The sequence below is a fragment of the Aspergillus brunneoviolaceus genome (genome assembly GCF_003184695.1).
Source record: "Aspergillus brunneoviolaceus CBS 621.78 unplaced genomic scaffold BO95scaffold_87, whole genome shotgun sequence".
Taxonomy (NCBI): domain Eukaryota; kingdom Fungi; phylum Ascomycota; class Eurotiomycetes; order Eurotiales; family Aspergillaceae; genus Aspergillus; species Aspergillus brunneoviolaceus.
In genome coordinates, this window is record NW_020290817.1 from 38330 (window position 1) to 63076 (window position 24747).

General features: G+C 55.4%; 6 protein-coding genes across 6 annotated transcripts; 1 reads left to right on the forward strand and 5 right to left on the reverse strand.

Annotated features, from left to right (window-relative positions):
- Positions 1–5580: 5580 nt before the first annotated feature.
- BO95DRAFT_476818 (putative adenosine deaminase) lies at positions 5581–7444 on the forward strand (the record flags this gene model as incomplete). The annotated part of the gene is made up of 4 exons (XM_025589952.1): positions 5581–5878; positions 6038–6183; positions 6361–7159; positions 7253–7444. Exons 1-4 carry the CDS (start codon positions 5822–5824, stop codon positions 7442–7444), a joined length of 1194 nt encoding a protein of 397 aa, XP_025437490.1. The 5' UTR covers positions 5581–5821.
- A 6-nt stretch (positions 7445–7450) lies between these two features.
- On the reverse strand, positions 7451–10750 carry BO95DRAFT_447342 (uncharacterized protein). Its single transcript, XM_025587598.1, has one exon. The coding sequence runs from the start codon at positions 10353–10355 to the stop codon at positions 7545–7547; it is 2811 nt and encodes a 936-aa protein (XP_025437491.1). The 5' UTR covers positions 10356–10750; the 3' UTR covers positions 7451–7544.
- Positions 10707–12515, reverse strand: BO95DRAFT_456941 (putative cytochrome P450 pisatin demethylase; the record flags this gene model as incomplete). Its single annotated transcript, XM_025588444.1, has 2 exons — positions 10707–12216; positions 12385–12515. The coding sequence occupies 2 exons, from the start codon at positions 12513–12515 to the stop codon at positions 10707–10709; spliced, it is 1641 nt and encodes a 546-aa protein (XP_025437492.1).
- A 641-nt stretch (positions 12516–13156) lies between these two features.
- On the reverse strand, positions 13157–15146 carry BO95DRAFT_456942 (nucleobase cation symporter-1 family protein; the record flags this gene model as incomplete). The annotated part of the gene is made up of 5 exons (XM_025588445.1): positions 13157–13681; positions 13738–14465; positions 14542–14791; positions 14870–14940; positions 15041–15146. The coding sequence occupies 5 exons, from the start codon at positions 15144–15146 to the stop codon at positions 13157–13159; spliced, it is 1680 nt and encodes a 559-aa protein (XP_025437493.1).
- A 100-nt stretch (positions 15147–15246) lies between these two features.
- On the reverse strand, positions 15247–15894 carry BO95DRAFT_279164 (uncharacterized protein). The gene is made up of 2 exons (XM_025581633.1): positions 15512–15894; positions 15247–15425 (listed from the first exon to the last, which is right to left on the reverse strand). The coding sequence occupies exons 1-2, from the start codon at positions 15751–15753 to the stop codon at positions 15347–15349; spliced, it is 321 nt and encodes a 106-aa protein (XP_025437494.1). The 5' UTR covers positions 15754–15894; the 3' UTR covers positions 15247–15346.
- A 787-nt stretch (positions 15895–16681) lies between these two features.
- On the reverse strand, positions 16682–23999 carry BO95DRAFT_468259 (AAA family ATPase; the record flags this gene model as incomplete). Its single annotated transcript, XM_025589358.1, has 6 exons — positions 16682–18762; positions 18822–19585; positions 19624–20490; positions 20559–20895; positions 20952–22388; positions 22463–23999. 6 exons carry the CDS (start codon positions 23997–23999, stop codon positions 16682–16684), a joined length of 7023 nt encoding a protein of 2340 aa, XP_025437495.1.
- Positions 24000–24747: the final 748 nt, after the last annotated feature.

The window sequence follows — 24747 nt, forward strand, 5'->3', positions numbered from 1 at the left end:
CTATGGGTATACTACCTTAGTTCTCGCATAAGAAGATGTTGATCACAGTGTACTCAGACAAGTTTTCATGTTTAGGTTGCCGCCGTCTCGCGTGCGTCAGTGATGTCTGACCGCTCCCGTTTCTCTGGATTTTATCTTGACCTACCGAACCGCGTCCAGGGATCAGGCCATTGCTCCGGTCGAAACTAAAATCTGGCAGTCGAGAACACGAATTGGCTCGTTTTGTTGTGCTAATTCTCCCAAGCAAGGAGCAGAAGAGGAGGGGCTGCAGGCGGGCTGGCATACGAGCACCATTTGACTGCGCTCTGGCGTGCCACGAAGTCGGTAGTTAGGTAGACAAGGTTTGGCATCTTCCAACCCGTGACCATATGGCTCGCTTTTCTTTCTTGTCGGGAGACCTGTCGTTCGAGGAAAAGACTCCCGTTACACTGGGTTTGTATCAGCCAAGCTAGCGATCATCCAAAAGGACCAAGGATGGCTACGTTGTGCATGATTAGTATCTCTAGAGCATGATATCCTACTAAAACTGGCCGCACGTGTTGAGATCATGCAATTTTGATTGGATGAAGACAATGCTTTTCGCGAGTTGACTTAGTATCTATCCACTGCACAGGTTGCATCGCTACGGTCTGAACTGGGCGACATGCACATTTCAGGCAAGCACTCACTCGCAGGGCTCAGTCCCTCACTACGTACTTGATGGGGGAGGAGGGGCTCTGTCAGCTTCTTTAATCTAATCGCGGGGTTTCGGCCCCCAAACGGCGGTGACCCACTCTTGACAGGCTTCCAAAAGTTCCATTGGAAGTCTTCGATGGCGGCCTCCTTTCAGCCGTGATCTTGCACCCGAGCACCCCCATGCTACGATCATCCTCGTACTATGGAAAAGTATACATGCGTACCGGTATAATTGACAAAGCACAACTCTCGCACTTTCATTGATGACCTCAACTCATTGATGACCAGCTCGATGACCTATGATTACCTAAAAGCGCCCCGTTATCGAGTTATTCATCCTATCCGCGGACGGTTACGCTATGTTCTTTTCTCTGCGAAGAACTCTGTTTCTATGCCTACGTACGGAGTAGTGTTTCAATTGCGGCTGAGGTCTTTCTCCAGCGGTCCCCAACGATTACCGACATGGGCTCAATCCCACTCCTCCGTATGAGAGCATCCATGCATAAGACTACTAGCTATTACTCCTCTCATCCCAGGTTGAGCTAGGGCTTGGGCCTACTGAAGCATACTCACTCCGCGGTGCATCAGGACGAGGATTCAACTTGCTTGCTTCTGCTTGCTACATTAACTCCCGTAGTTGGACTGCGAACATCTACACTCCAACGAGATCGAAGGGTTGGTGCACCATCACAACGGACATGACATCATGCAGTCCTGTTATGGTGCATAATCTGGCACTGCACTTGATACGACAATGCCCTCTCAAGGCTGACCATGAGAAAAGTATGGCAACTCGACAACCAGGCAAAAAACCGGGTAAGAATCTCGAAGACTCAACCAGCATACTTGATGCTGTCACAGAAAGGAAGCTTGTCTCTGGAAATTAGCGTACCGCAGATGTATTGAATACATGGGATGGTAGAGAACAGTATGTATCGAATTATACCGGTACTGTATGTTTCCCTAGATACCAGCTGCTGTCAACGGCCGCATAACCCTACAGTCCCACGGAGAAGGCTACCAGTGGATCTCAATCTCGTCTTGCAATTTGTCTCCAATATCGCTTGACCTCTTTGTTTCCCCTCGTTGGCTCTTATCCTTCGATTCTCCTTTGTGACGGAGACGAGTTGTTGAAGGTAGTGATGACGTATGCGAGATTCTGTAACAGAAAGAAGGCAGGTGGATCAACATGGTATTGCCCACATACGTAGTATCTGAGCGACACTTAACTCTTCGTCAGACCTTCTATCAAATACCCTACCTACTATAATGACATGAGTAGGTAGGCTGATAGAGGAGGAAAAGATAAGTGTTGGCTCGGAATGACCGAGATTTCCTCGTCCACTTCAATCTCCGCCAAGCGTCATCCCAACTGGATGGAACGTTGCGCCTCCTGGACTGGGGGGCTTTTCTTTCGTCATCCTGGTAATTGCGTACTGTACTGTACAGAAGTTACCACGAGCGCGGGTCGTGAAAATTTACCATGCTGCCTGTCTCGTTAAGTTACACCGCATTTTTGTTCTTGACAATCTCAGTTTGACTTTGGCGATAGGAGCATTTGCCGTACCTTATTTGCTCTTCCATACTGTGTAGTCAGAAACCCCTCCATTGCTACTCATACATACAGGACATGCAGGCATGATCGGCTTGAACCATCGTCGCCTTATATGAATAAGGTAGTATGGAATCGTATCATTAGTGGGGTGGAATTCAATGAACGCTCCTGCGTGTAAAAGTAAGAGAACCGTGTACTGTACCAGTGCGTGTCCTTTTGAGCACTCAATCATCCACCGAGCAGCAGAGAGATAAGCACGCATGCACTACCGCAGAAGTGTGCGCGTGCCTTAGGCAAAAGGCAAAAGGCAAAAGGCAAAAGGAAGAAGCCGGGAATTCAGCTTGGGCCTCGTCCAGCCCGGGATTCTTCGATGCGTCTTCGATGCTTCAACCTTCTTCCATCCTCGCCCGTATCATAACCTAACCGCACGGAGCATGCTGGGTTATGCTGCGGGGTACTAGAGTATCATTCGGCGAGTACCTTCCCTAGTCTTGATTCCAACAAGGCCGTCATTGAGCTTTGATGCGCCGGCCGAAGAATGAATTGTGGCTTGCTGGGGAAGTCGAATCGGTCTCCCTCGCGCCATGCAAGCAAGCAAACATCCTCACCCCCTTTCTCCCCTCCAGCGCATGTCAGTTACGAGAGATTTCTGCGGTCGCCATAAGATGACGCGGGGGCTTCGCCATCTTTTCGACGTCCCCTGTCTCTAGGGAAAAGAGGGCCCATCCATGCTGACTACCCTTGCTTGGGTCGGACCTCGTTTGGAGGAGACGAGTAGGTAGACAGAGACTCGCTACCACGAATTCTCGGGTGGATACAAGGTACAACTCCACGCTTGATCGATCGCGAATAGGGACCGTGACACCATCGGGTTGCCCTACGGCCTGACAAAAGACAAGGAGACACTGGTTCTGAGACACTGCGACTTGGCGCAGCTCTTTTCTCAATCGTTTTTCTTCCATCAATGAACAAATGCTGACTGGTTTCTCGGTTATTTAGTTATGCATGAGGGTGATTACCCTGGCCTTGTCCTGAATACTACCACATACCCCAGACAGCACAGGGCTGGCTGAAGGCGGTGGCAACTCATTGTTGTGCTGTTCACAATAATGTATTCTGATCTCGACTACGACACACAAAGCCTCCTTTCGGAGAATCATGATGGAACGTCGACCACCTTATGCCATAACGACATTCTCAAGGCCCAACTATGCTGCTGTCATCGGCCAATGAAAAGTCTTAGCTCTTGAGTAGCGCCAACCCCCTTTATGCTTGCCGAATTCCGATAATGCACATAAGGCAATCGAGGATGTCACCTTGGCGAGATTCTCGTCATCTCTTCGTTCCTTGAATTATTCCTGGTCCGTAGTTGCAGCTGTGCGACGTCTCTCTCACCACCTCAAGTCTATTCTCTAGATGGGACCATTCATACTGAATAACTATAGGAGCATCATGGAATGGATACTCTATCACGTTCATCATGAAGGTCGCCGATCCGGACACGAATGACGTTGTCCCCTCCTAGTGTACTCCGTATGGGCAACCGCCCTTCTCAAACGGAATACGCTAGGCGTCTGAAACGAGAGCCATCAGGGCCTAAGGGCCCTTCATTTCGGGTATGGCTTGGTCTACCCGAGCCACCGATCAAATCCCACCCGTTTCCACATCTCACTCTTAATCTTAGGTGTATTCGGAGTCCACTGACACTGCTTTCTGACTCGAGTATGATCAATGGCTAAAAATAACGTAGGGCGTTCCAGGTGGAAACCTCTGAGGGACGATTGGGCCGGTCATCTGGTTTCTCGAATCCTTCGAGAACAAGACCTACGATACTGGAAGCTGTGGACAGTCAAGTAGTGTGGGAATTGACGGTGGGTCTGCGGTACGGAGTAGCGTACGGAGCATGACCGTTCCGTCGATTTCCCATTTCAACTACAGTAATTACCGTGTGGTCTGGGGAGGCGTTTTTAGCGATCAGCCCGTGAGCGTGTGGAAAGCCCTACGTGGGACGGTTCCCAAGCCCAGTGATGCCTTGCTGCAACTCCACAAGCAACGTCGAGTCAGACGGCGCGCGCTGCCATCCTGGTCGGTCCTTTATCAGATTCGGCCCTTGTTCGCGCTGTGCTACTGCACAGCACACGGGAAATGCTAACCGTTTTGGCCTTCCCCAAGTGCTCCTGGCCCTCGATTCCTTCGTGGTGAAGAGCTAGTTCTCGACACGTGTCATGCTTACCTGCACTTTCGTACAGACATCATCCGGTTGGCTGTGGCTCTAGATTCTTGCATGCATTCGCCTGCTTCGGGAATTTCTCTACCATAGCATTCTTTGCCATCCCATCCGCTGCTCCGGATTCGACATGGGGCTTAGCCATATCGAGGGGCTCGGTATACCCGGGCTACCGAAGATACATTTACTCTGCCAGTTTCAGCCGGGTGATGCCGGCCATGCCACTAGCTCCGAGTCCTCAGGGTGGTCGTCAGTTTCTTCTGTGTCTCTTCTCTTACCGATATTCTCATCTAGTCTTCAGTCCTTGCCGGCATGAAAAGCCACTCCGGAACAAAAAGGGACGCACATTTATATGAAACCAGGCTCTGGGGCGCATTGCGTTTCCCATCCCTCATATAATCGTCAAAACTAACTCGAGTGGGACACGTTCTGGAGAGCTATGCCGACACAGGTTAGCCAATAATATGACGCACTACGTCTGCGCAAGGGCATCGAAGCCCTATGCGTCCAGCAAGCCAGGTTTCCAGCTATAGACCATTCAGTGATCAACACGTGTGGGCGTGGGTGATGCCATGGACCCTGGCTCAAGGGGGTCTGAATTCAAGGAAAACCCACCGACAGAGGGCATTAATGCCGCAAGTAGGTTTCTTGACGGACGTCCAATCGACCTGCTTACTTTCTCTGGTTTTGGTCATTCGACTAGACTGATGGGATCGGGATAACACCGCCGCCCCCTTGGAGATCCCTAAGCGAGACGGCTCACAGACAGAAGTAGCTTATGTCCTATTGAGTCTCAAGCCATCGGGAGGGTCATTACCTGCATCGAATCGCCGCATACCATGCTGTTAGATGCGCATTGAACCGCTTTCATGAGGGCGCCAATGACACGCGCTAGTTGGGGCATCTCATGCCCGCGATTGGTTTCACGTTTCGACTGGGCCGGGCATTGCGCGTCTCCTGCGCCACTTGTCTACCCGCGGTGTCTTGAAGTTTCAAGTGGCTATACCTTTGGATAGGACTCCTATGTCGGAGATCTGAAACCGAAGGCGGCCTTTGTAAGTGCTCAGTACTTAATTGCAATCAGCCATCGTACTGCGTATAATTCATGGATTGAACGTAGAGTCATTGATACGGGTGAAGCACGATCAGAGCTGTTCTTGGGGGTTCTCCACATAACAGAACAACTTCAAAGTTGTAGAATATCGTAGTCGCTGAAGTCACCTGCTCTCCCGCCAGTCCGATATAATTTTGGTGTAACCGTGTTTTGCTCCCCGCCTCCGCACGCTCCAGCCCCGCACCATCAACCCGTCAACAACCCAACCCAATGACTATCTCGAGCAATTGAGCTATTGGGGCTATCTTCAATGGACCTTTCCAAGCCAGTAGATGACGAGTTCACTCGAGCTCTCCCGAAGATCGAGGCAAGTCAAGCAATCCTTTCTGGTGCAGAGGAACCTCAACTACCCTCTCCCCTTCTCTTCTCCCCACCACCAACCCCCACACCTCACAATCCCACAACATTCAACTCCCCCTCCCCCCAAACAAACCAGAAGAAGATCCACTAACCTACAACCCTACAGCTCCACGCCCACCTAAGCGGCAGCATAAGCCGACAATGCCTCCACGAGATCTGGGCTCAGAAGAAAGCCCAATCCCCGGAGACCTTCACCCTGGAAGATCCTCTGGTAGTGATGCCCCCCGGCAAAGTGGACTATTCTCTGCAGACGTGCGTGTCCCTCCTCCCTTTACTCTCTGGGAAAGCCACTTCCACCAACCCGATATCAAAGCCCGCGTGGAATTGTGCACATCCACTTCATCAAGCCCCTACAAACATACCTCCCCCACCCCCCCAAAAACTCCAGGAGAACACACAAACACACTAAAAAGCCCTCCAAAAGAGCAGATTCTTCACCACCTTCTCCCACACAATCTACCACCTCCTGACCACCCTCTCCGACATCCGGGCCGCCACGCGGTCCACCCTGGCCGACTTCGCCGCCGACGGCGTCGTCTACCTGGAACTGCGGACGATCCCGCGCGCCTCGCCGGCGCAGTCGTTCACGCGGGAGGAGTACCTGACCACAGTGCTTGACACAATCGCCGAGTTTGGGTTGCAGCAGCAGCAGCAGCCCCCCGCAAATGCCTCAACGCTCCCCAGCGAAAGCGGAGCCTCCACGAAGAAAGCAGCGATGACGACGAACCTCATCCTCGCCATCGACCGGGGCACCATGACCGCCCAGGACGCGATGGAGGTCGTCCAGCTAGCCATCAAGTACCGTTCCCCATCCCCCGGCACGAGGCCTAGCACCCAGCCTCAAAAAGCCGGGGGGGCAGTAATCGGCCTCGACATCTGCGGCAACCCCACGAAAGGCGACATCGCGCTGTACGCGCCCGCCATCGCCCTCGCCAAAGCGGCGGGGCTAGGCGTGACGGTGCATTTCGCCGAGGTGGCCCCCAACCCCCACCAGCCCCGGAGACAGGAGGAGGAGTTGCGGACCTTGCTCGACTTCGAACCGGATCGCCTGGGCCACGTGATCCACGTGTCGGCCCCGATAAAGCAGGCCATCCAACAACAGGGATGTGCGCTGGAGCTGTGTCTGTCGTGTAACGTGCACGCGGGCATGGTGGCGGGCGGGTTCGCGGAGCATCATTTTGGGGAGTGGTGGGCCGACGGGACCGGGCAGTGCGTGGTGGTGTTGTGTGTGAGTACTTATCCTTTTGCCCTTCGTCTGTTTTCGGGGGAGGCGGGGGGTGGATGTTGTTGGTTACGTTGCGGTGGTGCTGACGCTGCGCAGACGGATGATGTCGGGTTCTTCTGTAGTCCGGTGTCGAACGAGTATCGGCTCGCGGCGGAGCATTTCCGTCTGAGCCGGGCGGAGGTGTTGAGGCTTTGTCGGCGGTCGTACGGCGCGATCTTTGGGGGTGTAGCGGAGACCGAGCGGCTACATAAACTTCTCGATGATTTTAAGGCGGGCTACAAGGGTTGAATCCCCATTATAAAAAGAGTTCATGATTTTCTGCGTTAGACCAAGCTATCGATGAAGATAATTAACACTAGACATAGACTTTTCCCTCCCAGACACAACTCTAGCTCTGCCACCGGAACTTCCCCTCCTTCAGCGTCTTAATCACCCCCAAAGGCATATACTCGCGGCTGACGGCGGCCAGGTTCCCATAGCGGTCGGTCATATCCTCGTGGTACAGCTCCGCCACCCACCGCCAATACGCCGACATGGCCCACCACTCGCCCGAGATGATCTTGCGCTTGCTCGCCGCCTCCTCGATCCCTTCGTCCAACACCATCTGATGGCGCTGGAAATGCGCCGTCTGGTCCACGCTCTCCTCCTCCGGCACGCGGATCAGGTCCTCGTACGCCCGCAGCAGCGGCCGGCTGTAGGTCTCGGGATACCGCGTGTACTCTGCCAGCGCGAGGGCGGAGGAGGACGAGGGGGCCTCGGATGAATCTGCTGCTCCGTAGTTGCTCCAGCTGGAACCACCCGCCAGGGCGGGCCCGTCGTTCACGAAGCGCTCCTTGACCTCCAGGTACTCGGCCTCGTCCTCGACGAAGGCCGTGCGCAGCCGCGCGGCGGGGCTCTGCTTGATGTTCTCGCGCATGGCGAGGAAGGGGATGTAGGGGTTCAGCAGCTCGATACCCCCCAATTCGACGGGGAAGTAGAAGAAGCCCTCGGGGAGGTCTTTCGTGTTGTTGAACCGGTGGGCGATCTCCTGGCGCAGGTAGTCGGTGACGCCGCTGGCGTTGTCGGGGAACAGGGTCCGCTCGATGCGGTTGAGGGTCGCGATGGCCATGTCGATGTGGCGGCGGCCGAAGCACATGGCCGGCGTGGCGAAGTTGTTGGCGAAGAAGCGCCCGAAGTAGCTGTTCCAGGCCTGGACCCAGGCGAAAATGCTCTTGCAGGACGAAAGCTGCCGCTGGAGCTCGTCGATGTGGCTGTCCACCTGCGCCTGGTCGATGATGAAGCGCCCTTCCTCCGGGTCGAGCTTGAGGAAGCCCCAGCGGATGTCCCCTTGGGGCAGCAGAGCGCTGGGCGATGCGCTGGTCTTCGTCTTGGGGGCTGGTGGTTGTCCATGAGGCCGTGGCACCGTGTCCTTGGCAACAAACTTGGTCGTGCCGGTCTTCTCCTCGTTAAATCGAAGACCCATCACCCCGGCGAAGGTGGTCATCGTCTGCCACGCCTGGACGCAGGTGTCTTCGTGACCCCAGAACCAGAAGTCATCGTGGAGCCGGTACAGGTAGCCGCCGTCCGTGCTCTGGTTCACGGCAAAGTCCATGCAGAAGAGCACCGCTTCGCCAAAGAAATCCGACAGCGCATGGCTCATGGGCACCCCGCGTCGGCGGACCGACACGGAGGCCGTGGGGCCGTCCTGGACAAACGAGATGGGGGCCTTGAGGAAGGTGTCGAAGAAGTGCAGCCAGGTCTGCGGGACTCCGAAGTATTCCAGCACCGTAGAGATGGTGGTGTGGGCCAGCGAGGGTCCGAAATATTCAAAGTCCGACCGGATGGCCGTGAACTCTCCATGCAGGGAGGTGTAGACCAGGGACTCGGTGATGAGGAGATGGAGCAGCGAATGCTTGATCTCCATGCCGTTCTTTTTCTTCTTCGCTTCCTCATCGTCAACGTCGTCGGCTTCCTCCTCGGCGTAGGGGTCGGACGTATCGTTCACCGAGCTGGGCAACGAGGTCATGAAGTACTGCTCCTTGAACGTGTTCTTCCGTAAGGCATGGACCGACTGGACCCCGGAGCTCCGGCTCACCGACTCCCTCCTGAATCGCGACCGCCGCACGACTTCCTCCTCCGAGACCTCGTCGCGCAGCGACTTCCAGGCCGGAGATCCCAGGAACTCCTCGAGGGCCGATCGCAGGGCCACCGCCCACCGCACGCCGAGGTACTGGAACATGAGGCTGTCCAGCAGATCCTCATCCATAAACACGCGGTACTTGCCGTTCAGCTGCCGGCGCATCTCAACGGGGATCCCCTCCCCGGACCAGGCCCAGGTGTCCAAGGCGCCGAGGCGCATGTTGAGCACGTCGGCGACTTCCTGTGCGACGGCGTCGTTGCGCATGAACTCCTTCAGGATGGCCGTCTTCTCCTTGGTAAGCAGGTCCGAGCTCAGCAGGGACTTGGAGATCCAGGCGAGATCCTTCGCTTTGAACCAGGTCTTCTTGGACGCGAACTCGGTGCCGAAGGACCGGATCTTGTCGCGGAGCCCCTTCAACGCCTGCTGGGTTTGCGTCGACGTCCCGAAGATGCCGTCCAGGTACGTGCGGATCGCCGCTGCGTCGATGTCCGCCTCGGTGAAGACCAGGGACTCCCACCTGGCGCGCTGTTCGTGCATCTCTGCGCGCCCGACCTTCTCGAAGCTCGCATTGTTCTCGTCGGCACCAGCGTCGGCGCCGGCTGCACTCGGAGCGGCGTACTCCCCCCCGTTGAGGTCGCCCAGCCATTCCGTCACCAGATCACTGTAGAAGGAGGCGTGCTCATGTCGGAGCTGCAGAAACTGAAGCTCCTTTTCCAGCTTGGCGATCCAGCCCTTGAGGCTGCGCTCCGAGACGGACGGGTCATACTGGCTCTGGAGGAGAAAGCGTCGGATATTGGCGTACTCCGCGCCTTCGGACAGGTCTTTCACGAAAGTGTCTCCGCCTGCGGAGTGGTCTGCGTCCAGATCGTGACGGTCGATGGCTATGTTCGGATAGCCCTTGAGTCTGGTCACCCCTTCCAACAGAATTCGGGTTTTGGTGCGGAGATCGGGGGCGTCTTCAGCGGCCTTTGCGATTTCTTTCCTTCGTTGCTCGAACAAATTGCGCTGCTTTGAGAGTTCGTTGATTTTGGTCGCGGTGATCGAGCCCAGAGTCTGGGGCAGAGCGCCGCCGGACAGCATCGTTGTAGTCCCTTGTGGAAGATTGGTGGGAAACAAAAGACTTCAACAGCACTGTTCAGACACGTAGAGAGATAGAAAAGAAAGGAGAAGGGGAAAATTCGAAGAAAAGTTGTCGAGTGGGTTCAATCCAGCGATCGACAAAAGTAAGAGCTCCAAAGAAGCTCCATTATATACTCGTAAACGGGTGGGGACGAAGCGCGGAGTCCCAAAGCGGAATCATCACAACGCATCCACCACCTTTTGCCTCTCAGCTCAGCTTCCGACTCAGCCTTCTTCTTCGTCGGCATCCCAAAAGGGTTTCCGACATACTATCTGAGTCACCACCGTCGACTACCACCGTCGTCATGATGATCAATCGGACGACGACCGCCGTGCGAATCGGAGCAGGCACTGGTCATACTGCATTTCCAGGAAGCTCGAGCCCCGCAGTTCAGCCGCAGCAGCAGAGAATCTCCACCGATGCACGATCGCCCTCACAGCCTTGGCAAGAATAAGCGACGCCAGATCGCGTCCACTGCAGCCCCGGGGCCCTCTGCTGAACGCGACGAACCGGCGGTCCAGTTGCCGGCGAGATTCTTCGTCGTCGCTGCTCCCCGAACCCAACCAGCGCTGCGGCACCCATCGGTCGGCATCATCGCCCCAGATCTCCCGCGACCGACCCAGCACATACGTGCTGGCCGAGACCGTCGTGCCAGCGGGCAGGGGATGGGACAGGCCCGGGATGGCCATCTCCGCACCCGACCTGATCACTCGCGGGAACGCCGTCGGAAAGGGTGCGCGGAAGCGCAGGGTCTCCTTGATGACGGCCTGTAACTCGAGCGACGACGACGACGACAACGGCAGCGAAGAAGCATCCGTCGAGGTTGAGCCCTCAAGGGCCTCACCCTCCAAGCCAGCGCGCAGCTTCTCCTGCCAGATGTGACCCTCCGGAAGGCCCAACTGGTAGAGAATGGCCGTCAACGCGGCCGCCATGCTGCCGGGGCCCGCAAACACCAAATTAAAGGCCTCCGACACGGCCTCAGCGGGCGTCATCTTCTGATGATGATGATGATCTGCAACACCATCCGCCGACGAACCCAACCCCCCCAGCAGCCAGCTCTTCACAATCCCGGGCTGCGAATCCCTCTCCCCCGCAAAGACCTCCGGACCCATCAAAATCGCCGCCGCACCACGATGCATGAGCCCGTTCAACCCGACCATCGCGCCATCGGCATTGTACCTCGGCCGGCGCAGACACGCCACCGCCAGACGGGTATTCATCAGCCACCCGAACAGCGGCCAGAGCGAGTAACTCCAGACCATCTTGCTCACGTAGCGAATGCTCGCGCCGAGGTTGCCCGCGACATCGTTGTCCGTGTAAGGGTGGGGACCCACCGCCGGCCCAAAGAGGATGTCCAGCATCACGTCCAGGGTGAAGCGATGGACGAGCGGGGCCACGTTCACTTTCACGTTCAGTTCTCCCGAAAGTCCAACTTGCTCCTGTTCCTGCTCCTGTTCCTGCTCCAGCTCCTCCAACCGCCCAACCAACACGGCGACATGCCTCACGATCACCGGCTCGTAGCGCCGGATCTGGGCGCGCGTCAGCGCCGGCCCCAGCATCCTCCGGCGCTTCTGGCGGTGGACGAGGTTCGACTGCGCGGCGAAGACGCTGACGTCGCGCTGGGGGCGGCGGCGGCGCCCCTCCCCGAACGTGTAGAAGTCGTCCTTCTCGATGGCTTTGTGGAAGCCGTAGATGGCCTCGAAGGCCGGGAGCTGCGAGAACGAGAGCCAGTTCGGGGCGACCCGGACGATCGGGCCGTAGCGCTGGTGCAGTTTCTCTTCGGTGAGATGGTGCTGGCCGCGAAGGAAGCTGGCGAATTTCCTGGGGTTTTTGGATATGGAGTCAGCGTGCACATAGACACATATGAGATGTACACAGAGTAGGTACACATCTTCAAGGTTGGGTTTCCCCACAGCCAAACACAGCCAAACACAGGCCCCCTCCCAGCCCATCTCTATAGATTGCAACCAGAAGAGAATGTAGACATACCAGATATTCGTGAAATGCGCCAGAAAGGGTCCCGGATACCGTGCCAGAGGGTGGAAGTAGTAGCTATACAGCACGTGGGCGAGAAGATCGGCCAGCAGGAACTGGACGAGGAGCCGGATGGCAGAAGTCATCGTCGCGTAGCGTATCAAGTCAGGTAAATTTCCACGATGTCGTGAGCCAGCCAGCCAGGGCAGACGATGACGAGAGGGGTAGCGGACTGGATAAGATGCTAGACCAACAACAGTCCGGAAAGAAACTCTTGGGAGAGTGAGAGGGTGATCACGAGATGGTCGTGGGGTTGCTTTTTCCTGACATGCTTTGCCTGTTGGAAGGCTGCAGTCACTCACCGACTTTGTACCATATACCTAGTACCTGACAGTCACTGCGCAACTGCACGGTATTCTAGGAGGTCAGCTCGGAGAAACGAGACAAAGGAAGAAGCGTATGAACCTGCGGAGTAACTATACTTTGGTGTGTTTCCCCTCCACGTGCTCGTTGAAGCCGCCTGTCCTCAGGCAGCCTCCACCCGCGGACTCGGAGTAAATCTGATCGCTACAAGGTACAGTACAACAAGTATCTCACCGGATAGGAAATTAGGAAATCAAGCATGGATGTGCATGCAAAATTATCCCGGCAAAAACCACCGAGTGATAAGTGTATGATTTTGTGTGGGTATGTATCAAATTACAAAAATGGTGGTGCTCATCATCAGGCAACAAATTAGTGCACTGTTATCATCATAAGAAAAGAAATCGTGTCTCATCATCAATCATCATACAAGCGAGGATGCCCGCGACTTTGGATGCTTCTGGTCAACAGTCGACGCAAAGTCTATCGGCTTGCCCGCAGTGTTCTCCTCTTCGCCGTCAACCTCCTCGCCGTCCGCGATCGACAGCGCACCTTCCACCTTGACCTCATGCCACGTTTCGCTGGTGCCAGGGATGGGGAAGAAGCGGGTCAGCGCATAGTACATCACGGCCGACACGACGAACCCGGAAAAGTAGTTGATGTTGTATATGTATTGGGCGCCAACCGGCACGTCCCGGCCCACAGCGCCGGCAAAGCCCACAATGTTGACCAGAATGCCCGCAATGTACGAGGCGTATGCGTGCCAGGAAAAGCCACAGATGTAATGGTACGGGGAACTGCGGCTCGCGTTGTACAGGTCCTTCACTTGGAGATAGCCCTTGCGAACGATGTAGTAGTCGCACACGATGGGGCCCGCAATGGAGGATAGGAAGACTGAGTAGGCGGACAGGTAGGTGGTGAACTGGTTCGACGACGATTGGAGTTTCCACTAGGCTCGGTTAGTCAAAGTCCCTGCACAATTTATAATGACAGGGATCATCATACTGGACACATCGCCAAGCCGATCGCGGCGCAGACATAGCTTCCTCGGCGGATGTTGATGTATCGAGGGAGCAGGGCCGTCATATCGGTACCCGCAGAGACCGAATTGGCGGAAATGTTGGTCCCCAGTTGCGCCAGAGCAAAGCCCGTCGAGATGATGAAGACCCCGAAGCGCTCAGCAGAGCTTGCCCCGTCCAAGAACTTGCCCAGCAGATCCAGGGGGTTCCAGACAAAGTCACCGCCAAAGATAACGGCCGACGACGAGGAAACGATGATTCCGATGAATGAGGTAATTCCGAAGCCGATCGGGATGGTAAGCAGTTGAGACCACAGCGCATCCTTCGGTGTCCGCGAGAACCGGGAGAAATCCGGATCATTGACGATCAAAGTGGCGAAGTTGCTCAGGCAGCTCATGATCGATTTCACCACGGCCCAGGCCAGCACGCTGCCGTGAACCGAGGCGGGCTGGTGGACAATGGGGCCGATTCCGTTGGCGCGGGAGATGGCCCAGGCGAAGAACGCAATGGCAGCGATGGGCGAATAGATGGCCTTGACGGTGAAGAGATGACGGATCTTGTGCACGGGGAACCAGAGCGCGGGCAGCGATAGCAGCCAGAACAGGAAGAAACTCAGAAAGTTCTTCGTGTCGACGCCGGCACTGGCAGGGATCCCGTTGGGCAAATTGTTGTAGCTGGGCCATATGGATCGAATCATCAGGGTGACACACTCGCCTGTTACACATCAGATATATTCCGATCAAGCCATTGCGGCTGGTTTCGAGTAGCAACGGCGCCAGGACTTCCTTACCTCCAATGTAGCCTTGGACACCGTACCACACGACAGCCATGGCCGCTCGATTGAATACGGGCCAGAAAGACCCCCAGATACCGAAACTCGAGCGACAGGCGACAGGGAAGGAGATGTGGTAGACGGCACCAATGCGACCCGTCAAGCACACAAAACAGGCGGCAATGAAGTACCCGACCCAGACACATATCCACGACTGCCACCATGACAGGCCATCCACAATCATCGAGGAGGAAATCATCCAGGTATTCTAGTCGAACAAGCGGATTTGGTCAGCCGGGAAGGGCGATAGGCCATGATCGGCGAAGATGCCCGCAGTAGTACTCACGATGTTGAGAGAATCTGCTATCCAAAAGGCGACGAAGTTGTACCATCCCCATTGTCGACGTTCATGTTCAACTGCAGGAATCCGAATCCATCACGGTCAGTCCGTGCGCGAGAGCCAGAGAGAGAGGATCACGCCGCAAACAGCGACCCGTCCACAGATCGACCAACGTACCTGGTTGTAAATCATGGTTCATCAACATCAACTGAGTGTTGGACAGTCCCGGCTTCGCGGACACCTCGAGTTTCTTCAGCCATCGTTGCAGACGAGTTGTTTCCATGCCTGTGGAGATAGTCGGAATGAGCGATGTTGAGAGGGAGTAGGCAATGCACTCAGAAGCTAGAGCTAAGCCAGCCTAGTCGAAATCTCGCCACGCCGACAGGTATATACAAGATTGGCGGGGGAAGGAGCGAGCCTAGGGGGACCAGAGCCTTTCCAGATCCTTTCTTTCGACGATGAGTGGATGGACGGATGAGCGATTCAACCTGCTTGATGGGAGATGGGAGGGCAGGGAGGTAGGCGATGGTGATAGAAGGAAGTTATAAAGAACAGGCTAAACCTGGCAGCCATAGCAGCATTGTATAGTTTTAGTATGCCTTAATTTATATAGCAGATGCTATCAAGATAAATTGAGTCGGAACGTACCGTATCATCGCCCTCGTCATTGATTCTCTCGGCAAGCCAATCAGCAGAGCCAAGAGGGCCCCTGATAGTGGCCTTTTCCCCCGTACGCCATCATGACATGAAAAAGGACGAAAAGGGACGAAAAGGGACGAAAAGGGACGAAAAGGACCAATTCGACTCTGCGCCCCTCCGCGTCCTTGACGCAAGATAAGGAATTGGGAAAATTGGTCAGATGGGCCGAAGATCATCCATCCATCAGCCATGGGCCTTTCTTATCGCCCGCCATGGATGGTGGAACGGGAGCACCGAGCGCGCTGAGGCACCCGTGCCAGTAACCTACCAACCAACCTACGGTGCCACTGTGCCACTGTGCCACTGATGAATTGATTATCGTAGATCGATATCATTTTTCGTTGCTCGATTCGGTCGAGTAAGCAAATTCTAATTCCTGGCCAGCGAGCGTTATCAGCGCGAGTGGAGCGAGACTAATCCCTCTCCACTGGTTTCTCCGCAAAAAATCAAAGGTGCCTGGTGGGGCAATATCTCTCAATATCGCTTAGTATGATAGTATCTAATCATCTCCGGGGGCCCGCTGACTCGATGAGATCGAGTAAAAGATATAACTGAAGAAATCAGCCCATGCCCCGTACTGTCCTCGCTTTTCGTTTCCCCTTCCCCACGGGTCCGGAGGATGCCTGGAAGAATATAGAGTTCCGATGTCGCTGCTGATGCCGCTGCTGATGCCGCTGTCGCACATTAGTTAGTTAAGTAGTGCCAGCTGACTCATCAGACCAGCATAACTAAGTTAACCTCTTCATACGTAGCACAACTACCTTAACAGCTTACATTAAGTTGCCTACAAGTAAATTAGTCTTGCTTCAGTACTAAATCTAACGAAAAGATGAGACTAAACTGGTTCAAAAACTCTTAACTTAAAAAAAATAAACATGAAAAGAAAAAGCCAAAGCCAAAATAATGATATCTTCCGTCTTCTACCCGCTCGAAGTGCCCTTCGCCTTCAACCGATGATCATGACCAGGCTTTGCACAATTTCTAAAAATCAAATGACGGACAAAAATCCTCGTGTATACAGAACATGCGTTCTTGACATCTTCACTTCGAGTATGAGCTTAAAAAAAACGATCAATGATCTACAACCAAGCCATCCTCAAACTATCCCAGCAAGCCGACTCAAACCCCCAAAGCCTCATTCGAGATGTAATGACTGCCTCCCGCACACCTATACCCGCGCTCCTGTTTGATCCACTGAAACCCAGCAACACAGACGCCCATCGAACGCAGCTTCCGTTGGATCTGTTGTTCCTTCTTCCTGGCCTGTTCCTCCAACTCACGCTGCCTCCGAAGTTCATCCAGCTTAGCTCGTTTGGCCAGCTCTTCGAGCCGGCGCTGTTCACGCTGCTTTTTAGCTTCCACGTCGACTTCGGGGTCAGACGATCTGGCCGGAGAATCGGGGGGGTCGGAAGGTAGGTCGTGAGCTGCCTTCTCCGCCTCGCGCTCGTCGGCGAGCAATCTCTTGTATCGGTCGTCTGCTGCCTGTGCGGCTTGTCTGTCGCGTCCTAGTTGCTCCCATACCTCATCCGACACCCCATCTTCCCTGGCGATAGCGCCCGAAAGGGTCTCCTCCGGTGCCGGGGTCGCTGGAGGCGCAGCGGGTTCTTTCTTGGTTGCGGCTGCTGCGTCCTCGGAGGCTGCAGGCGGGCTGTATGATGTGGTTAGCACCGGAGAGGCTGGCTGCCGACCGAAACCCTGGGATTGGAGTATATCGAGCGTAGGGTTCCGGGAGACGGATTTGTTTGCTGTGCGCTTGGTGCGCTCGGACAGCATCTTGTCGATCTCTCCGCTGATGACTTCCTCGCAGATGACGATCGTCTTGTCGCGCATGGTCATAATCGCAGCTCTGAAGATGGATTTCGAGATGGTCTGGACGTCACGCGCATTGGCCCAGTTCGCGGTCTGCGTGAGTCTCGTGAATCGGCCCCGCAACTCCTTGGTGAACTCGGCCCGTGGGCACTCCAATGCGTCCAGGTCAAACCCGGTGGTCTTCTGCGAGGAATCGGACTTTTGCTTCTGGAGCAGCTTCGTGAGGAGCTGGATGCAAGCGTCGGGTGTAAGGCTGGCGAACTCAAGCTCTTCCGGGAACCGACTGGTCAAGCCTGGGTTGATGGTCATGAGACGATTGATGTCCTGGTCGTATCCTGCTAGGATGATGATAAGTTTTTGGAAGAACCTGGGCTTGGTGATGCAGTCGACAATCTCATCCATTGCCTCCTGCGCAAATTGCCCTTCGGCGAGTCTGTAGGCCTCGTCGATCAGGAGAACCTTGCCGAGCGATTTCTCCAGTAGTTCCTGCGTCTTAGGACCAGTCTGACCGATATACTGCCCTATCAAATCCGTTGCTGAGCTTTCGACGACCTCCACGGATGACAGCAGACCCAGATCGTAGTACACCTGGCCCATCTTTCTGGCTGTACTTGTCTTACCGGTTCCTGGAGGCCCCCGGAACAGGAAATTGAACGGCACCTGTTGCCTGGGGTCCATCTCAAGCTCTCGGAGGTTCTTGACGGTCAGGCGTAAATCCTCCAGCTTTTCGATGATGGCGTCGCAGCCGACGGTGTCTTGGAACAGCGTCCGGATATTCGTTTCGTTTCGTTCTGCCCGATCATACTCGGGGTCCCAATCCTGAGGCTCCAAATGCTCGAGACTAGGGTTGCCGATCCCGGCCGACCGTCGCTGTTGCTGACGGAGCTTGGCGCCATTCAACAGAATGTCAATCTCGCCTGCGTTGCCAAAGTGCGGACGGTTGCGAGCACGGGCGAGGATCTCCATCGCCACCTTGGCGCCCTGGTCGGAGGTGACAAACCCCTGAGCTTTCAGCTTGAGATCGAGGATCTGTCGCAGCTCGAGGTCGGAGAAGTCGGCAAAATCAAAGGCATCATCGATAGCGAATCGCCTGGAAAGCCCCGGATTGACGTTCTGGAACATCTCCTTCATCTGCTCTTCGTAGCCCAGTAGCAGAACACAGCGGTCGTCGCCCGGAACGCTCTGTACCTCTGTGACGATTGTGTCGACCACCGCTGTCTTGAATTGATTGGAGTTCGAGCCGCTGGCGTCGCGAGTACCACCGCCGAACAGACCATAGGCTTCATCGATGACGAGAACCTTTCCCAGAGTGGATGCGAGAATACCTTTAGTATTCTGCTCAGATCCGCCGATGACACTCCCGATGAAATCTGCTGGGTTCTTGACAATCACTAGAATCAATCACACGGTTAGACATCCTTGGCCACTAAACGCTGGAATTACCACTCACCTTCACCGTTCGACAAATATCCAAGGTCCACAAGAATCTGCCCGTAGAGCTTGGCAACCGTCGTTTTACCTGTTCCCGGCGACCCAAGGAACACGCGGTTGAGTGTGAACTCGACCAGAGGCTTCTCCTTAAGCTCGCGCTCGTAGTTCGCCTGCATACTGTCCAACAAGGCGCGGACAGTATTCTTGACAGCGGCCAGACCGATCATATCCTGCAGCTTTCTCCAAGCAGAACAATCCTGCAACGCTCTCCTAGGCTCCGGACCGAGAAGGTCGTTCTTCGTGAGCAGGAAATCATCGACGGGCGGTTGACCTGGGGTCTTGTTCCTTCTTTCACAGGCGAGTCGTGCGGCCTGGCGCGCTGTGATGCGCGCGAGGACATTTTCCACCGTGCGCGCATTGCCAAAGCCCTCATGGCCCTGTTGTCTGGCAATCCGACGCGCAACGATCCGGCAGTACAACCCGTCCATACCGTTCTCAACCTTCATCTTCCCTCGGAACTTCTTGCTGATTTGAAATTCGAGGATCCGACGGAGCTCCGGCTCGGTGTAGTCCTCGAAGACGATTTCATGCGGGAATCGACTCGGGAGGCCGGGGTTGTGGGCAAAGAACTTCTCCATCTGCCGTCGATATCCTGCCAGAACCACGACCACTTTTCCCGTAAGGTTCTCGATCTCCGCCAGCAGGAAGTCGAGGACCTGGGACCCAGGGCCATTGCTCTGCGCCAGCTGATAAGCCTCGTCGATGAAAAGCACGCCCCCGCCACTGTGAGGATCTTGTTAAGCTGCTTCTCGCAGTCGGACACGCCACCGTTGGCGAGTCGCGATCCGGTGGTCTCGACAATAAAGCTCCCGGGAATGATCCCCATAGCCGTGAGGAACTTCGCGTAGATGCGTGCAACGGTGGTTTTCCCCGTCCCCGGGTTTCCGAGGAGGACTGAGCCGTACCGATCGGCGTGGAAATCAGAGTCCCTCCTGACCGCGGCGTCGACTTGGGATTTGATGTTGAGGAACTTGGCTTTGATGCTCTCCAGCCCGATCATCCCCATCAGCTGGTCTAGCTCCTTGCTCTGTGCGCTTTCGTACTTCTTTTGGTGTGCCCATTCCTGCTCCGAGGGAGATAAAGCTTGCGTCCCGGTGGGGCTGATCGTAGCCTTTGATGATGGTGATGATGATGATGATGATGCTGTTTGACCGAGATTCTTGCTCCGATCGGGCAGGGTCTGGGGACTCTGACCGGTCTGGTCAGCGTTGACAGCAGATGGCGAGTTGTCTCTCTTGCGTTCGGCGCGACGCGTTCTCAATTGTTCAAGATCGTCGAGGGTCTGCTGGAGAACGCGCTGCCGTTCCTCATCATCCCGCTTTTCTTGCTGGAGTCTTCTCTCCTGGGCGATCTCATCTTGGATTTGGGCTAGCTGACATGCATATTCCTGCTGCTTGGCTTGTCGCTTTGCGTCGAGGTCCATGTCCCTTTGCCGTCGGCGCTCGGCCTCCCTGTCTTCCTCAGCACAACGACGGCACTGCCCCTTGTGCTGGAAGCATGGTGTCAATTGTTTATGATCGCGGGGGCATATCCAATCGACAGCCATTTCGCACTGCATCTTGGAATGATCTGACAGCTGATGACACTTTTGAGGACAGTCATGCATTCCGCAGTTTAGTTTCGTCCCACTGTCGCACTGGTTATTAGCCACCGTCGCTTAGAACCAGAATCAACAAACCCAGCAAAGGCAACTCACCACGGCTGTTCGCACCCTCCGTCGGGACATTTTGCATCAAAGTCGTCAGGCGATTGGAGAACTGCTAGTGTCTTGGGGTGCTGCTCGCATCTTACGGGCAGGCCATCGTACAGGTGTCCGCACGTCTGGAGCTGATCTACAAAAGGCCGCCAAACGCCTTCCCCTTTCTTACTTCGCAGAAAAGTGTTCGAATTTCCGATCATGATGAGCACATCTCGAGCGCGAGAGAGGAGCACGTTGAGCCGCTGCGGGGCCGCCATGAAGCCGATGTCTCCGTTTTTGTTGCTTCTGGTCAAACTCGCGATGACGATTTCACTCTCCTCACCCTGGTAATTGTCTGTGAGCAAGGGCTTAGCAGATACTCTTATCGAACCAAGGGCACTCTTTCTTTACCGATGGTGGACAGTTTGATCGGTCGCTTGATGTGCTGGGCGCTCGCTTGTGTCATCAGTCCTGCACGGACGAGGTCATAGGAGTCCAGGTCGTTGAGTATAAGGTCTGTTTCCTTGCGCAGTTCCTCCCGGAGGAGATGAAGTTGACCCAGGTAAGGAGTCAATACCACCAACTTGTCAGTTCCATACCCTTGCTGGCCGAGATATCGAACGATTCTGAGAACAAGCTGCACCTCGAACGCGTTCTGCTTGCTTGCTTTACCCCCGCTGTCGTTCCTGTCCGCCACTCCACCGAAGCTCCCCTCCGGATGGCGATGGTCAATGAAGATGACCCGGTCCTGCAGACCCCTCGGGGCGGGTCGGTTCATCGTCTTGTCGCCGTCCTGAAGCTCAGGGTATGTCAGTCTGCGCACGAGCGAGGAGATCTCAGGCACCATGCGGTGCTGTTTGGCTAAGGTGGAATGCGGGAATCCCGACAAGACCAATCGCTCGAAGAGTGACCGATTCAGATCGTATCCCGATCCCTTCTCCACCGACAGGCTGTAACTGTTGATCTTGGGTCGCAGTTGCTGGTGGTCGCCGATCATGATCAGCTGCTTAGTGTGGGATCCCAAGGCAGTGAGGACGTGCGACTCGAGAATCTCCCCGGCTTCTTCCAGAAGCACGATGCCCGGGGAGATGGCACCAAGATCTCGAGCGTGCATTGCGGCCCCAGTCGTGGTGCATCCGATGATCCGTCTCGACCGGAGAATTTCGCGGGTTGCTTCGCTCCACAGCTCGGCGCGCTTTGCCTCGCAGCTGTCCAATCTGCGCATGAGACTCTGGACATTGGCAACCTGCTCCTCAAGCAGAACATTGGTCCACGACTCCAGCTTTGTCCGGCGAGTGTCTTTGCTCGTTTGCCACACAGCGTTGGCTTGCTCGCTGAGCCGATTGGGGATTGTCGTGGGGTAGTTCTTCCCTTGCACCCAGTGACTGTATAAGTAATGAGAGGTGACTGCCTTGCCGCCTTCACCGACGAGAGTCATCCCATCGGGGTCATCTGGAGGGATGAATGCTTCATGATAGTCAGGCTCCTCAAACTGCAGGTATTCAAGGATCGTGTCGGGGTTAATCTTGAAGTTAAAATAGGTGCCAGACGCGCCGTCGAGAGCTTCACGCAAGTCCGTAGCCTTTCCCCTTATCTCATCGAGAATCCGCCACGTAGCCGAGGTCCGCCTATAGCTGGCCTGCTGCTCAGAGAGCTTGAGCGGCGCCGTTCGTGGAGATGATTTGGAGCCCAGTCGAACGATCGCCGATGAACTAATCCCAACGTCTAGCAGATCTTCCAAGAACTGGTCAAGGGCATGGTTCGTGTAGCACATCACAAGGATAGCCTCTTTACTGTGATCAAACAGGGCTTTCGCGATGAGAGCACCGACGAACGACTTTCCAGTCCCTAACACCAACAAGCCAGGTCAGCCAGCGGTCATCCCCGCAACACACCGTAACAAGGAACATGTATTTACTTACCTGGTGGGCCCTGAATCAAGCTGATCTTCTGCGTGAGGCCGGAGACAAACGACTGCATCTGAGATGCATCGAGGCTGATGGGGTTCTCAGTGGCCAGCACGTCCTGCAGCGTGGTCACACCCTGATCAAGCCCCTCAATCAGCCGTTCGTCAATAGTGTGGGATCGGGCGATCTCGCTACCATGTCGGTAGTCCAGCAACTCCTCCGCCAGAGGCAGCTCCGTCTTCTCCTGGAGACGTCTGAGAATGGGCTCGTAGGCGAACACAGCAGTATCGACAAAGACGAACATGAGGTCGCTGTAGAGGGTGAAGTAAGACAGCGTCTTTCTCACGGCCTCATCTCCCACGATCCGCAAGACAATCTGTGGCACGTCCTCGAGAAGATAATCAATTTGCCGGTCCACTGTAGCAAAGGAGACAATCTCTTCACCACCACCACCACCACCACCACCACCCTCACCACCACCGCGGAGCAGACAGCCAAACGATTGATGGCGCAGATAGCCGCGGTCGCTCTTCAGGAATGCCTTCCGACCCTCCTTGTCCCCGCGGGCTGTCAAAGCCTCCAAGCCCTGCCGGCAGGCAATCACCAGGCCGCACGGGGTCATCCGCTTCTCTGAGCCATTGCATATCTCTTTCAGGGACAAGCCCTTCAGCGCCGTCACCGTCCGACCACGCCTCCTCTTCTTCTTTTGCTTCGTCATCGCCTGCAGCTCCTCGCGGATATCCGAGAGCATGTCCTCGCGCAGCAGCCGGAACTGATTATCGAGATGCCCTGCGGCCCGCTTCTCCACAGGCAGTCGCAGGACCTCGTCCGCGCGCCGATAGAACGGTTTTGTCTCGACCGACCGGCACAACTCGTCGTTGGTGGGATAGATGGCGATCTGGCGATAATCGGCGTGGTCATTGTCATGCCGGCCGCCTGGAACGTAATCGGCGTTCTCGACGACCGTGCACGATGCACTTGTCTTGAGCTCCACCATTTGCTTCAGCTTGTGGCCATAAGCGCGGGTTTCCGGGGATCTCGACGACTCCAGCAGCGCACCACTGTCGACCACAGTCCGGGCATCGTTCACCAGGTCGGCCCTTTCGGTAGCCGCCGCCGCGGCGTCCGCGGGGGTGGTGAGACATTCGATCATGAGCCATGCAAAGGCCTGGACCGCCGGCTCGGTGAGGCGTTGGGCGTGGAAGGCCCTCAGAAACGCAGTCCACACCGTGCGCGGCTCGACCACCAGGTCCAGAAGCTCGCGCAGATGCTGACCACTGCATAGTGTCTTGACGGAAGGTGCCGCGAGGTACTGCAGAAAGACAGCCGTGTGCTTGTTCAGGAAGTCCGGGTCGATGTTGGATCGGATCCCTGCGTGGATGGCGGTTCGGGCAGCGGGGCTGGCGACGAGGCGCTCAACGCATGCTGCGCGGTCATTTTGCTCGGCAATCGCCTCCAGGAGCAGGGTGAAATGCTCGACGGTCACGACGGGTCGTTTGCCTTTCAGGACAAGGTCGAAGTATTTGGCGAGCCGGTCAGTACGAGATGCCATCTTTAATGGGCAGCCTTGTAACCGGCTTGAGGTGGTTGGGGGAAGATAAAAAGATGTATTTGAAATGAAGACGGAAGAAACAATCGATACCACATATATATAGCATCTGAACTACAGGTGGCACAGCACAGGCGCATCGTAGAAGCCGCCGTGGACAAGGCTGCGAGTTTCCTGATGCGTTGGTTGTTATTCACCAACCGAGTGCTGTGCCGCTCAGCTAGTAAGCGCCACCAGCCATTCACCCATGCAAAAGAGGCAGATCTAGACAGGCAATGGGATAAACGGAGCTCGCCTGCGCCTCGTTCTCTGCTCACAGTATCGATTTCCTAGGCTGGCTTCATGTCTTTCACCTGCCTCTTAGCTATAGCTCCCGAGCCAGCAGTTAGTAATGAGGTAGGTGGCGTGATAACTTGAAGCCTGATCTTGCTATTTGCAGGCAGTATATAGGATACAGGCAAAAGTGAATGTCCAGATACTATTCTTGAACATGTTGGATAGTGACTCTAGGGCTCTCCTGAACTTACAGATCATTTCAAGGAGGGGAAGGAAAGGCTCTGCTCTGCACCTGGAGCCAGGGGCTAAGTATCTTTGTTTCAGAGCATCAGAGCCTACCTAGTCACTACCTGTAGGAAATACCTAGAGTCAATTAAGCCAACCTACTATACCCTATTAAGCTTTGCTTCAAAGCTAAGATAGATTGCTAGGTGAACCATCAGATAAACCACCACAAAACATACTACAGAAATAG